Source organism: Centrocercus urophasianus, unplaced genomic scaffold (assembly GCF_019232065.1).
Source record: "Centrocercus urophasianus isolate 14NV4802_14NV808 unplaced genomic scaffold, USGS_Curo_1.0 seq_47, whole genome shotgun sequence".
Lineage (NCBI taxonomy): Eukaryota > Metazoa > Chordata > Aves > Galliformes > Phasianidae > Centrocercus > Centrocercus urophasianus.
In genome coordinates, this window is record NW_024885055.1 from 1,900,655 (window position 1) to 1,913,737 (window position 13,083).

The 13,083-nt window shown below is 40.3% G+C and overlaps 1 protein-coding gene across 1 annotated transcript in view; it reads right to left on the reverse strand.

The window, feature by feature from the left end:
* Positions 1–13,083, reverse strand: part of PTPRT (protein tyrosine phosphatase receptor type T) — a 305,115-nt gene that overhangs the window by 197,984 nt on the left and 94,048 nt on the right. Inside the window, exon 6 of the mRNA XM_042834507.1 lies at positions 5,646–5,939. Coding sequence (XP_042690441.1) covers positions 5,646–5,939 — 294 coding nt within the window. The remainder of the gene's footprint in view (positions 1–5,645; positions 5,940–13,083) is intronic.

The following is a 13,083-nucleotide window of genomic DNA, read 5'->3' on the forward strand; positions in this document are numbered from 1 at the left end:
GTCAGTTTGGAATGAAACCTGGACAAGACTTGAGAGTCAAGGAATATCAAGAGTGTCCTAAGACAGCTGGCATGGAAACAGCTGCCAGGTAGGTTCCATTCTTTTGGGAAAAGCCATGAGATCCCATCACCAGCAAGATCTCCTCTTCTTACCATGAAAGCCTCGTGCCTTTTGGAAGTTATCATCCTCCTGGCCAGCCAGCCCACTCAGAATGCAGTGCTATATTCAAATGCCATTATAGAAAGTCATTAAATTTAACACCAACAGCACCAAGCAGAAACAGGGCGATGTGGAACTGAATAAGTAGACTTCATACTAATAAATAAAAATAAAAATAAAAACACTTCGGGATAAAAAAATGCCTTTGCAGATAAAAAGAAATAAATCCCTAGAATTTAAATCCATCATGAGCAAAATCCCTCTGGAAAAAACTCCAGACCAAAGCCCTATCTTGACTGCCTCTCCATTCATGAAGGTATTTATGCAGACTAAGATAAGGGTAATCAATCCACATGCCTTGGGACAAAAGCTGATCTTCTGCAGGGTCAGGATAAAGAAATTTCCTCACCACATGTGCCCTGGTTCAGGGCAACAGGAGGCACGCTTTGCCAGGCTCAGGAACTGCTAGAAGCAAGCCTTAGATTTGTGCCATGCTGATGCACTCCCACAGTAAATCCCAGCCTTTCCTCTGCACACCATCATTTCCCAACATACTGAATATACTGCCTGAACTTTGGCTGGGCTGTGCTTCTCAAGCTACCCAGGGAAACTGTCATGCTCCAGTTTGTCTCAAGAGTCCTGTACTGTGAAGCATCCTGCTTCTCATTTCACCATTTAATTCCATTCCTTTCTGCTCCCAGATTCTTTCTGTTCTTTTAAGTCATCCCCTTGTTATAGCCCAGACAACATGGTTGGTTGTTGTTATTTTCCTCAGTTCTTTTCTAGTAGCCATAATTCATACTTAGATACAATCAATCCTCTGTTCTCTGAACGCTGTCACTCTGCTTTGAGCACACTTCCACAACTGGTGCATCTCTAACCTGATATTTGCAGCTCCTCCAAGAGACACCTTTTGCCTGAGACACCGTAGCACCAGCATCCAGCTGCATCTCTGCAGCACGAAGACAAAACAGAAACACAACTTCCTCCTATGGAACTCTGCTCTTCACTTTGACACCCTGTCTGCACTGTCCAGGAGGTCTGAATGTGCACATTATGGGCTAGAAGAAATTAAAGTCTGACAAAGACAGATGAGGAAATTGCACCACTCCACGCCCACAGCCACAAAACACGACATCAGGAAATACTACATCCTTTCTTTCTGTTATTGAAAGGGTAGATGCTGTTCTTCTCCTGCCCAAAAATTAGGAAGTGAGGAGGGAAAAAGGATAAACCAAGCAACACGCGTTATCTATTTAATCAATTTGACAGAGAAAGTCATCCTCTCTCACGTAAAAGGACTTAAGCTGTTAAGATGAAGTCCCTATCTTTCAATAACACCATCAGACCGTTTCCAAGCACAAACTGGGGATCAAGGATCAAGCGAAAGGAATATCATATTTTGGTAAGTCAACTCTTATCTCTCCAGCTGCCACGCCAAAGGCTGCTGAGGTGGAATGAAAGCAGAGTTTCAATCAGCAACAAAACGCTGCAGCTCACGGACAGAGTCGCTCAAACAGGTACAAGTCCCACAGGCTTTGCGGGATCCACATATCAAAACACAGATGTAAGATTGTGCCATCCTCAGCAGCTCACCTGCAGGGCTCTGTGGCTCTTGGGAACAGAAGCTATCAAGAGAAGAACTCATTTTCGTTGTGCTATACAAGCCTTTGTTTGGGGGAATTTAGCACAAACCAAACACAAATGGAACTTGTGCCACTGAGGCTCGTGCCTTGTCTAGTGCAGTAAGAACAGAAAGTCCCTCACAATATTTACCAATAAAAACAGGCAACAAGTAACACCAGTAAGGTTTTCTTTCACTGCTAATGTCTGTGGGTTTTTTTGTTGTTGTTGTTTGCTTTGGTTTTTTTTTTTGTTTTGTTTTGTTTTTAAAAAATCAACATTCCTGCTAAATAAGCACCTATTTTCCCAGTTGTCTACATTTAAAGCTGCAGAAGACAGTGGATCTAAGAATTACAGTAAGTTCCCTATTCATATACATATACATATTGGTTCCCTATTCATACATATACCAAGTTCCCTATTCATATACACATACAAATTTATGTCCCAGGGGAAGACCTAGAGTAACTCCAGGCTGAATTAGCGTGTGAATCAGTGATTTTAACAATACCTACACATTCATTGCACAGGACTCTTTCAAATCACCTTATATGCCACATGGGTGGTTGTTTGACACACGTATCAGCTATTTTTTCTAGATTTTCTGTAAGCTTCAAATAGATTAAAGCAACAGTATAGCAACCCCAAATGGCATTTTTCAGCATCACAGCTAATGCTTCCCATTTAAGGGGAGTTATCACCTTAAAATTAAATACAAAATATTTTTCAAGTTCTAAAAACTCAATGTTGGCAGCCTTACCACAAATAGACTTTCTGGTTGCTTGGTTCACTCAGAAGGTGGCTCTGAACAGATTGTTACTGGCAGCTGTGTTCAGACATTATTTTGACCCTGTTATCTCCTTCCCTATTATTCTGGGGGAAAAACCTAGTATTTTATATCATCCTTTCCTCTAACTGCCCCTCAACCCTGTGTCTGGTTTTAACCTGCAGCAGTCTTTCTCTTGTCCTCGTTCCCTGCCACACATCTCTTTACTAATTGCCAGTCCACTGCCAGAACATTTAACTTTCTCCTGCCCCAAGTCAGGACCTACCACAGCCTATGGAAAAAATTACAAGACAACAAAAATAATCATTTATTTGCAAAGGCAGGGTTTGCTCTTTCCCTGCAGCTGGCTTTTTTCCTAGAAGGAAGCAAGGTAGGGCTCACTTCTCAGTGTCACTTCTAAATATCAAATATAAATGATGGCTTGCAATACCATCCTCTGTGAAAGCGAAAGCAGCACCAGTGGGTTACTGGATGCCCAGGTGTACCCTGTTTAGAAAAAACTAGATATTACCCAGACTAACAAAACTTCTTTGTGTTTATTTAAAGCGAGACCTTTCATAATTATTTTTATGGATTTCATTTAATGAAAACCTTTTACAGTCTGGGTAAACACATTACATTTATTGTGATAAAGAATTTGGAGATCACAAATGATCCTGATAAAGACTCTGTGATGGAGTCATACCTTCCAAGCTCACGCTGACCGTTCTGGGGAACACCGGCTTTGATGTAAGACCTGCAGTCAGCTAACTCACACCAGTATTTTTAAATAAGCTCCCATCACTTGAACTGAAGCAAAAAGAAAAGCCTGATTCTTCCCAAACCGTGTTCTCTCATTCAGAGTTATAAATAAAAAGAGAATCTCACCTCAAGGTGTGCATAAATTCTTAGCTTCCCCAGCACACACTCAGACTCTGCAGCACAGAAGCAGACCATGCCAACGTGAAAAGATGCACAGGAGATTATTTAGTAAAAAATACACTGACATCCCATTTTCAGAAAGTTGCAGACAACTTCTTTTTATGGTTACAAATATTTCTTGCCATTTAAACAACCAAGCAAACACGATTTTTCCAGTACAAGTGATATTCTCTATTACCATTTCTGCATTCAATTTGCTATCTGTATTCGTGGGCCTGATAAACACATTACAAACAACGTAAAATAGGACCACTTCACCACTTATTGATGACATACAGATGTGTAGGAGTTTGGTACTTCCCTCCTTGTTAAGAAAACATAATGACAAAAGAAAAAATGCACTGAAAAACAGTGGCATCCCTCATCACTGAACTATTCAGAAAACAACAACTCTATTTCCATTTATGTCATTCACTGGGTGCTCTAAGGAAAACCAAGGAGGTAGTGCTGCTTTCTGGATTCAGTACACTTCTGAAAACCTTTACTATGAAAGTTTTGTGTAATTGTACCAGAAATAGGTTATTTTGAAGTCCTACCACCACATAAGAAAATTGGGAAATACCATCTATTTTCTTGTCTATCATTTCAGTTAACCTTTTCTAGAAGGCGTACAACTTCAGACAGTGGGGAGGTCTCTTCCTTGCTTTGTGTCCATGTTTAGATAAAGATCACTACAAGTTCCCCCATCCAGTGCCCTAAACAAGACATAAATGCCATCATCATCAGTCTTAACAAGCTCTAAATTGCAACGTATATTAACAGAATGACCTTCTCCAGTAAGATTTTCATTAGCAAACTAGGATGGTGCCAATTTTAATAGATTATCTACATCATTCTTGGTGACATCAGTTGATATTCAGAGCAAGAAATTTGGGATCCCTACAAGCCATCATAAAGCACAAAGTTAACCACTTTTTTTAATCCTGTATTACCTAGAAAGCATTACCAGATAGGTTTGCAAGTTTGGCTGCTGCAGAAAGTTTGCCTGCAAAGCTGCTATGTGTGAGCAAGAAACCTAACCTCAGCATGTCACAATTCCACATATAAATGCACAGTGCCAGGTTATTTCTGCTGAAGGTAAGAAAATTTGACAACAACATGAACACAACACTAGTGAATGAGGACAGCCAAAAGCTGGTAGCAGAGGCCATGCCCATTTCCCAAAGGGGCCAGCAGGACATCCATACCACTGAAGAAAAGCCTCCAAACATCTGTCATCTGCCAATGGATAAGTGCTGAATATAGCAAACATCTAAATGCCAAATCCTTATGCTAAGGTTTCCCTTCTTTTTTCTTTTCCAGTCAAAACTTCTTAAAGAGACACCAGATGTCCACTGCTGTATAAGTCACACAAAAAGCAAAGGCAGTAAGGATGTGCCCCCAGATCTGCCCTGCACTCTCAACCTGCCAGGCTTCCTTGGCAAAGGAAGAGGATGATGCTAGGGATACACGTGCTGTGAGAGTGAGGAGCACTAATCTTGATTTCCCTTAGTGATTCATTTATGAAAATGGGATCCAATATACCTGAAACATGAGGAATGTGATCCTTTAGTTATTACTGAAAAGGCCAAAACGTGCTTTAGAAAGAAGATAGATTTTTCCTATCCTTGGATCAAAACAGATCTGTTCCGATACGAAAGGCAAAAGGAAGACACTGCAGAGCGCTCAAATAGGTTTCTTGGTCAGAAGTGAGGGGAACAATCAGCACAATGAAACAGAATACAGAAATATATCTTAACAATTCAGTGCTTATTGCTTATCCCTACTGCACTGAATAACCAACACTGACCTGCTGCTACTTAACAAGAACATATGTTTTGCTATAAACCTGCACAGTGAAAATTTGGTAAGTCAAGTCCTGAGATCTATTTGCCTATTGGAGAATCAGTTGAAAAGCTCTCGTTTGCTCTGTCCGTTTCAAAAGAAAGCAGACATACACTGTAGAAGAAAGTCTTACAAGCAAACACACTGCATGAATAAAAACAACACTCTCAAACACTTGCCCATGGATGAAAAGGCAAAATATACCTACAACATACCAAAATTCATGAAATTAATTCAGATCTCCAAAGAAGCACATCTACAAGAAGGACAGGTGGAGTTAATGCATCAGTAAGCAACCCAAAACATCCATGGAAAGCAGCAGAAACACTACCTGCACATTTTGTCCTTGTTGTGAGTGGCGGTCCAGGTGGCCCTGTGCCTCCTTCTCCAGGGCGAGTCAGCAGCACTCTGATCTCATACTCCACATCTGGGTCCAGATGCCACAGTTTGTAATTGGGAGAGTCCACAATGTGTGTTTCTGCCCAGTTCCCAGTGGTTGTCCGATACTCCACCTCTTTCAGTATGATGGGCCCGTCTCCGATGATGGAATTGGCGTTGGGTTTGATCCACAGGTAGGTGGCTCCAACAGCCAGCAGTTCAGGAGGGGCAATAGGAGTTGGGGGTTCTGTAGATAAAAAAGAAATCATGAGAGGCCTGAGGTCGTTTCATCGAAACGAAATTTCCACTATGTACCTGTAAAGCAAGCCTGCCCCCAAATCTTTCGTTAGTTACTGAGCGTTTCCTGTGATTTACCAAATCTTTCATGAGAATTTGTTTTCTGTTACGGAAAAACAAAGGAAAAAGGCATTATATTTGTTTTGAAGTTACTGCCCCTTGTACTGGTGTATTAATGCAACTGGTAGCATTACCAATGCAGAAACATTACTTCAAAAATACAGTGCCTACAAAGCAGCTTCTGCTGAAAATATAAAGCACAACAGTCACACGTTTAAAAGATCAGGAGGTTTGTACTTATTCCCTCCTTTATTCGTATGCATAACGGCTGTGAATATAACACAGGAGAAGGAAAAGAAGTCTTAAATAACACAGATTGAGCATAACTGTGTAGTGCTTAAAATGACACAACTAGCAATGAGTGGAAAACTCAAAGCACTTGCTCATTCCATAGTCTTATTAAGGCAAACAAATGTGAAAAATAGGATAGATTTGTAATGAAAGCACTGGTTATTTGTCTGAGAAGGTACTGCAGCTATGAACACTGGGGATCTCCCAGTGGTCCTGCACTCCAGACATCACTAAAACTGACTGAGAGCTTTGGTAGCTCAGAGCTAAGAAAAACAAAGGCATCAATGATTGACTGTGAAGTTTGCTTAATTTCATGAGCAGAAGTACACAAGTAAAGTCTGTTTGAGGCTTGGAAGAGTGCCTAGATGTCTGAGAAGCATCACGAGGAACCCAGCCACTGAATATAACCTGTGTGATAGAAAAGTACCAATACAAGTACCAATATCTCAGCAGCGCCTCAGCATCTCAGTGACAAAAACCACTGCTGGTCTCCTGGGCTCTGCCTGCCTGTCTGACTGATCCCCCCCCCTGCACCGTCAGGATGTAAGTACCACCATGGCATTGGAAGCCACATGAATAGCTTATGCTTTGTGGTTTTGAAAACCCGAGCTGAACTGTGCAAGATTATAAGCAAATTCATTAATTTCATTTAGCTTTCGCTCTGCCACACTCTAATGTGGTTTGTCTTCAGAGGACACAGATCCTATTCTCTTGTGCAAACAAGGTGACAAAAAGGACATTTCTCTCTCAGAAGAAGAAACATATGAATGTTACATTAATTTTAGAGCCCTATGGGAATTACTGCACACCCCACAACCCCCACAGCTGATTCCTCACAGAGCCTAGAAAACAGCAAGAAAGCAGAACCACAGGAATGGGGAAGAAAGGAGTTGGTGCACCACGGGATGGGAGGAACAGAGCACTTTCCCTTTCGGAGAAGTTTTGCAGTTTAACATCTGCTCACTGAAGAGAAACAAATGCACAGAAACTACTATTATACAAAATTACCAACTAAAACATTACCTGATTTCACCTCCTCTGGCTAACTGATCACAATGAGCTATGCATCTGAGATCAATTGCATCAGCTGTGCATTGTACCTCCAAAAAAAGCACCAGTCTGAACTGTAATTGGAACAGGTATCCAACAAGAACATAAACTGCTGTCACGAGCTAAATCTTTACATGTTGGTTTGTTTCTGCTGTTATTCTGCAATGTTCCCCTACCTGCAGGCAGATTTTTGTCCCCCAATACAAAATGTCAGGCTGATTATATTTGGACACAGTAAAGTTATTTCTAAAAAAAAAAAAAAAAAAAAAAAAAAAAATTGTTTTCAAGAAATGCATGTTGATACATTTTCATTAAAAATCAGATTATTATAAGGATTATTATAAATCTTAAATTGTTTATTACTTGTTTCTTGGCACAAGACCATTAAAAGATAGACTCACTGATTTTTATTCCCAATGCAAACACGACATCTTGCAAGTCACATTACAGCTGAAAGCAAGACAAATGAAATATTAAGCATCACTCTCCTGGGCTGTAGATACTTCAACAACAGCACAATCCAGGTTACTCTGGGATTTGATTGCCAGTTAGAACAGATTTATGGGCCTGAGTTTAATTAATAAAACAGTTTGTCCTGCTAACCAGACATTAAAGTCTTGTCTAGCAAGTTTAGAAACTAATATTGCCAAAGCAATTTAAATTAAGACGACATCCAGTATTATTTCACTGTCTACTTCAGGACAGATCTAAACTGCCTCCCCTCCACCTCTGCCAAGATGGGGATGATGGTTTCCATTTTCTTTTACCCACTCATTTTTGGCTCTCCAGTAACATCAGACAAATAGACATTGCAGGATATTAGAAAATTAGGAGTTGAAACTGTTGCTCTCATTTTCCAAACTGAAGAAGCAAAGATGAGCAGCAGTAACTGTAATTTTTCAGGACTCAATAACACCTTACTGCACATAATGGGCTCTTTCCTACTGGCACCAACTGGACAGAAAGCTACTTTTCAACATCACTCTTTGCCAAGTTATTGCAAGTGATCTAAACAAGTTATTTAGCACAACTAGCACATAAATAAGGACCGCTTTTGTCCATTGTAACTAAACACGCTTGTCAGTTACAGATGACCAGGCTCATGCTATCAGCTTGCTTTTGTAATTAAAACCTCTCTGCGACCTTGATTAAATAAACAGGATAACAGATTGGGTCTGTACATGTAATTGTGATCAGCAGTATTTTAAGCCTCATTTGATCCATCTAGTCAGTCTTTCATATTGCAAGCTTTGCCCACCATGTTGCTCCCTTTTAGCCTTTATCCCCTCTTCCTGCAGACTCTTCAGGAAAGAACACATCTGGAACTGGGCTGCTGCAATGGGGATGGCATCTAGCCTGAATCCCAGTCCCAGGAAGGACACAGAAATGAGGGTCCTAGATGACTTCTTGCAAGAAAAGACAAGACATACGTAGTACAAGCCCAAAACAGAGTTCCTGAACATGCATAGATTTTACCCTGTGCACAAAGCACTCCCAATTACGCAGTCAGCAATGGAATTCAGGGTGTACTCTTCTCCCCCCATAAGAGGAAACACTTCACATACTGCACCCATTTTACTCTTGGGCAACTGTTTCTGGGTATCTCTACTCTACTACTGGAATATTTCTCTACATGACAATTCTAAGCAATTGCTTTAATAGGGCTCAAAGGGCTCCAAAATGAGGGAGAGAAAAGAGGGTGAATCAAGTGATCTGCAACAAAGCACTGGGTGCAGGATGGATGAAAAAACTTGAAATGAGAACAGGGGTTATGTTCTATACTTAGTTTTCCAGTTATCTCTATAGTTCAGTGGTAAAACACTGTGAAGTGGACCAAAAGATGGAGAAAGTCAATAGAAGTCTGCTAAGCTCTGGCAGTTGGGATCAATCATGAAGGAAAAAAGATATTATAGAAGACAAATTATTTGTTTGAGTCACCTTCACCACACTACTTTTTTTTTTCCTCTCCTATAAAGATGATGTACTGTTAGTAAGAAAATGTTACGTTGGGAAAAATCAAGAAGTGTGTTAGAAACATGGAAGGAAGCAGCTGATTGTCAGTCCTTGGTAGAGGTCTCAACAGTTCTGGAGCTTTTCATGGAAACAAAGAGCTCCCAAGGAAAACATGAAATGCTACAGATTTTGATTGCTGCAGTGAAAGAAACCAGAATTATCTTCATAGGAGGTGCTGGGTAATCCTTTAAGTAGTAGATCAGTAGATCTTCGATGTATAAGCAACTGTAAAATGTACTAGATTGACTATCATTCAAGTAAAAGGCATGTAGTTGCTCTCCCAGCAGTGTGACAAATACTCCCCAATCAGCAACGACTTTCATCTTGCAAATGCACCCAGAGGTACATTAGGATTATTTCACAGAGTGCTTTTTCTGAACTCTTTTTGCCAACTTTAGCCCAACTTACCTCTCACATCTAAAACCCCAGTGTGAAAAAGCAAGATGAGATTGCTGAAAACTGAGCAGCCTGTTCAAAAGCCAAATAGAACTGAGGGAAAAATTCCCTTTTGGCAGAAGTATATGATGAAGCAAAAAATGTTTGAAAATACAGTTGCAAGAAACATGCTCAGCCTAACTGAAACAAAGCGAAAGCCATTAATCTTATTGCCCATTACTGAATACCAACAGAAACCACTGCTTATGTTCCATAAGGAGATATTCTTAGAAGGGGTAACACCTTCTAGGACAACCAACCAGCTATCTAAATGTTGCAGTGAATGCCTCCTGCATTAATTCTGTCTGAAAGTTTGTATCATCTTTAACAACACAGAGAAACAATTCCTGAGCAAGTCCTTGCTAAAGGCCTATTTTAAACCACTACAATCCCACATGGAAAGCAATGATCTCCTAACTAAGAACAAATCCTGAGTATGGAGCTGGAAGGGATCACAGCCAAGGTCTTGCTGTATCAATCCTCATGAAAGAAGACTGAAGTTCCATCACCATCACTACATCTCTGATCTGTCCACAGGAAAAGGGCATTCTCTACCAAAAGACCTTTAGAAACACTCCAGTGTTCTCATGGGCAGCAGAAAGGAACTGCCAAACAAGCTATCTCAAAATCAGATGTGACAACAGGAGAATGTTGAGGGGTTTTGTTTGTTTGTTTGTATGTAGGTTTGTTCTAAATCAGTGCTTCAGATTTCTATATGAAAGTAAAAAAAATGCTCTCTGCCAAATTGGCACACTTCTGTTGCTGGTTTTCTGGGGTGCTGTTGCAATTGGACGGTTGTTCTTTGCTTTTTGATTTTGAGACTTCATGCATGTATCTCATGACAGAAGGGAATATTTCTGTGAACAGCTTACATCAATTACAAAAAATTCAAGACAATTAATTGACAAAACTGAAGCCATGGAACGTTGCTGCTTTTTGATCAGGGATAGAAGAGACTGATCTTTGTGATAGTAAAAGCAAAGGGAAAGCAGCTGATTCCTTTGCAGAGAGTTAATGTTAATACTGGGAAATTTTTCTGTGTGTCTTGTCCTGCTTCCAAAGACAGAGAACACACAGGAACACAAGATCAGCTCTACCTGATCAGCCCAAACGTCCATCACACCCAAAAAACAGTCCCAAGTCTGTATCTATGTGTAAGAACAGAATTACATGTTGATTTTCTACAGCACGTAGTACTACCTAAGGACTTCCCAAGCTCCCTAAAATAATCTTCCGGTATCTGTGTCAACCAAAGAAGTTTCACAGGACAACCTCCCGCTGACCAAAGCCTCCACCTGAAGTTACAAAATGCATCAAAGTGCAAAGTGCTGTGAAAAGATGTTTGCTGGACAAGCAGGATTTGTGTTCCCAAACCTGATACTGCTTTTTCCCCTACCAACAGGAACTTTAAGAGTGCAATTTTTTCACAGCATCCTCACTGACCAGATGCAGACTGGGCAGATGAAATGGGTAAAGACGAGACCAGAAGGCAAATGTCAAGCTTCTTCAGAACCCTTTTTTATTATTTTTTTTTTAAATACAACAAAAACTCCAGAACAGAACATAATTGCATTGTTTTCTACACAACAGACACAAACAGTGGCCACTGAGAACGTACGTAATTAAATTTGCACTTAAGAATGCAAACCCAGCAGTTTTAAGAAAAGACATGGAAACATGTTGAAGTGCCATTGTTCGGATTTTTTTGCACCTCTGTCCTTGAAGATAAATCTGTCACCTTTGCACAGCTGTTGCACACCTTATCTGTAGTGACAGCTAGCCCTTAGAGCCAGACACGTAACTGAACAGCATCTGTGTGACTCCTACTTTTACACCCCTGCAACGAGCATTTTGAGCTCTGTATCATGGTATTTATATTGCTCATTAAGAGCACATTACTGTTACAAATACAGCCATTAAATTTTGTTTTCCAGTGACTGTCTGAACTTCCAGTTCCATTAACTGCACAAAGAAACAACATGAGGATTTTACAAAATTTAGCACGAGACTATTTTACTGCACTGACAGACACGGTACTAATAGCTCTTTTGTCTATAAGAGAGACATTCAAATCAGTCTCTCAGTAATGTAATAGGCTGACAGCAGTAGCATATGTCAACTGTGTTGGAAGAAATGTGCCAGTGGCATTAATAAAGTGATTCATTAATTCACCTGCATGGGTAAATTGCACCAGTCTGCCTACTCAAAGAAAAGTGCCCAGAACCAATTCTAAAATCAATAATTTTGAATATTTAATTAAAGCAAAAATCCAGGGAAGAGAGAGAAGACAACCTAGGGTTTCCACAGTCTACAGAACAAAGATTTATACATTCTACAGATGCAAAAGCCTTTCTTGTGGGAAGCTGGTTTTGTATCCCATTATCCCATTTGTATCCCAACACAGCAGTCCCAGCCTGCAATCACCACCCTTAGATGCATTTCACTACTCATCCTCCACGAGCATTCCTGCACTGTATGCAGTGGCCCTGTGGGTGTGCAGGTGTCCTGTTGGCCCTCTCGAGATCAACGCTGCAGCCATTCCTGTGAACGGTCAGAGGATTTTTATGTGCTTAACAATCAAAGACTGACAAAAAGAATGGAAACTTGGCAGGTTGGTACTTAGCTAAAGATCCAGAACACTGGGGCAGTAATTGGGGAGCTGCAATTAGACGCTGCCATATTGTTTTATGGATTAGTAAATCTAATGTCAGTCCTCTCCATGTGATACTCCTTCTTGTGCAGAATTTACTAGCACACAGTAAGTAATTTCAGTACTCTATGATATAGACCACATGTCATAGCATGTCATCTGCTTCTCACTTTTGCTTTCACAGCTAACACCACTGCCTGCAAGGGATCTGACATAATTTCATGATTTGATCAACCTCCTCCTATCTTACAACAAAAAGGTCACCTACGAATATTAGCTAACATCTCCCATGTCATGAGGCAGGAATGTGATCCAGGTGTCAAAGAATTAAACAAAGTGGTCAAAAACTCAACACAGTGGCAATGCAAAACAAGAGAAGAGCAGATCTCTGGGGATGGTAATTATAATAATAATAATTAAAAAAAAAAAAAAAAAAAAAAAGCCAGTGGAGCAAGATAACCAATATTTGACAAGATGCTCATCTTCCAACACTCCAAAAGACCCAATATTCAAAAAGTATGGAATTATATGCTTTACATCTCACAGCAGTGTAGGTGTAGTACTTTTGTTCTAAAGAACTTGCTGATGAGAATGA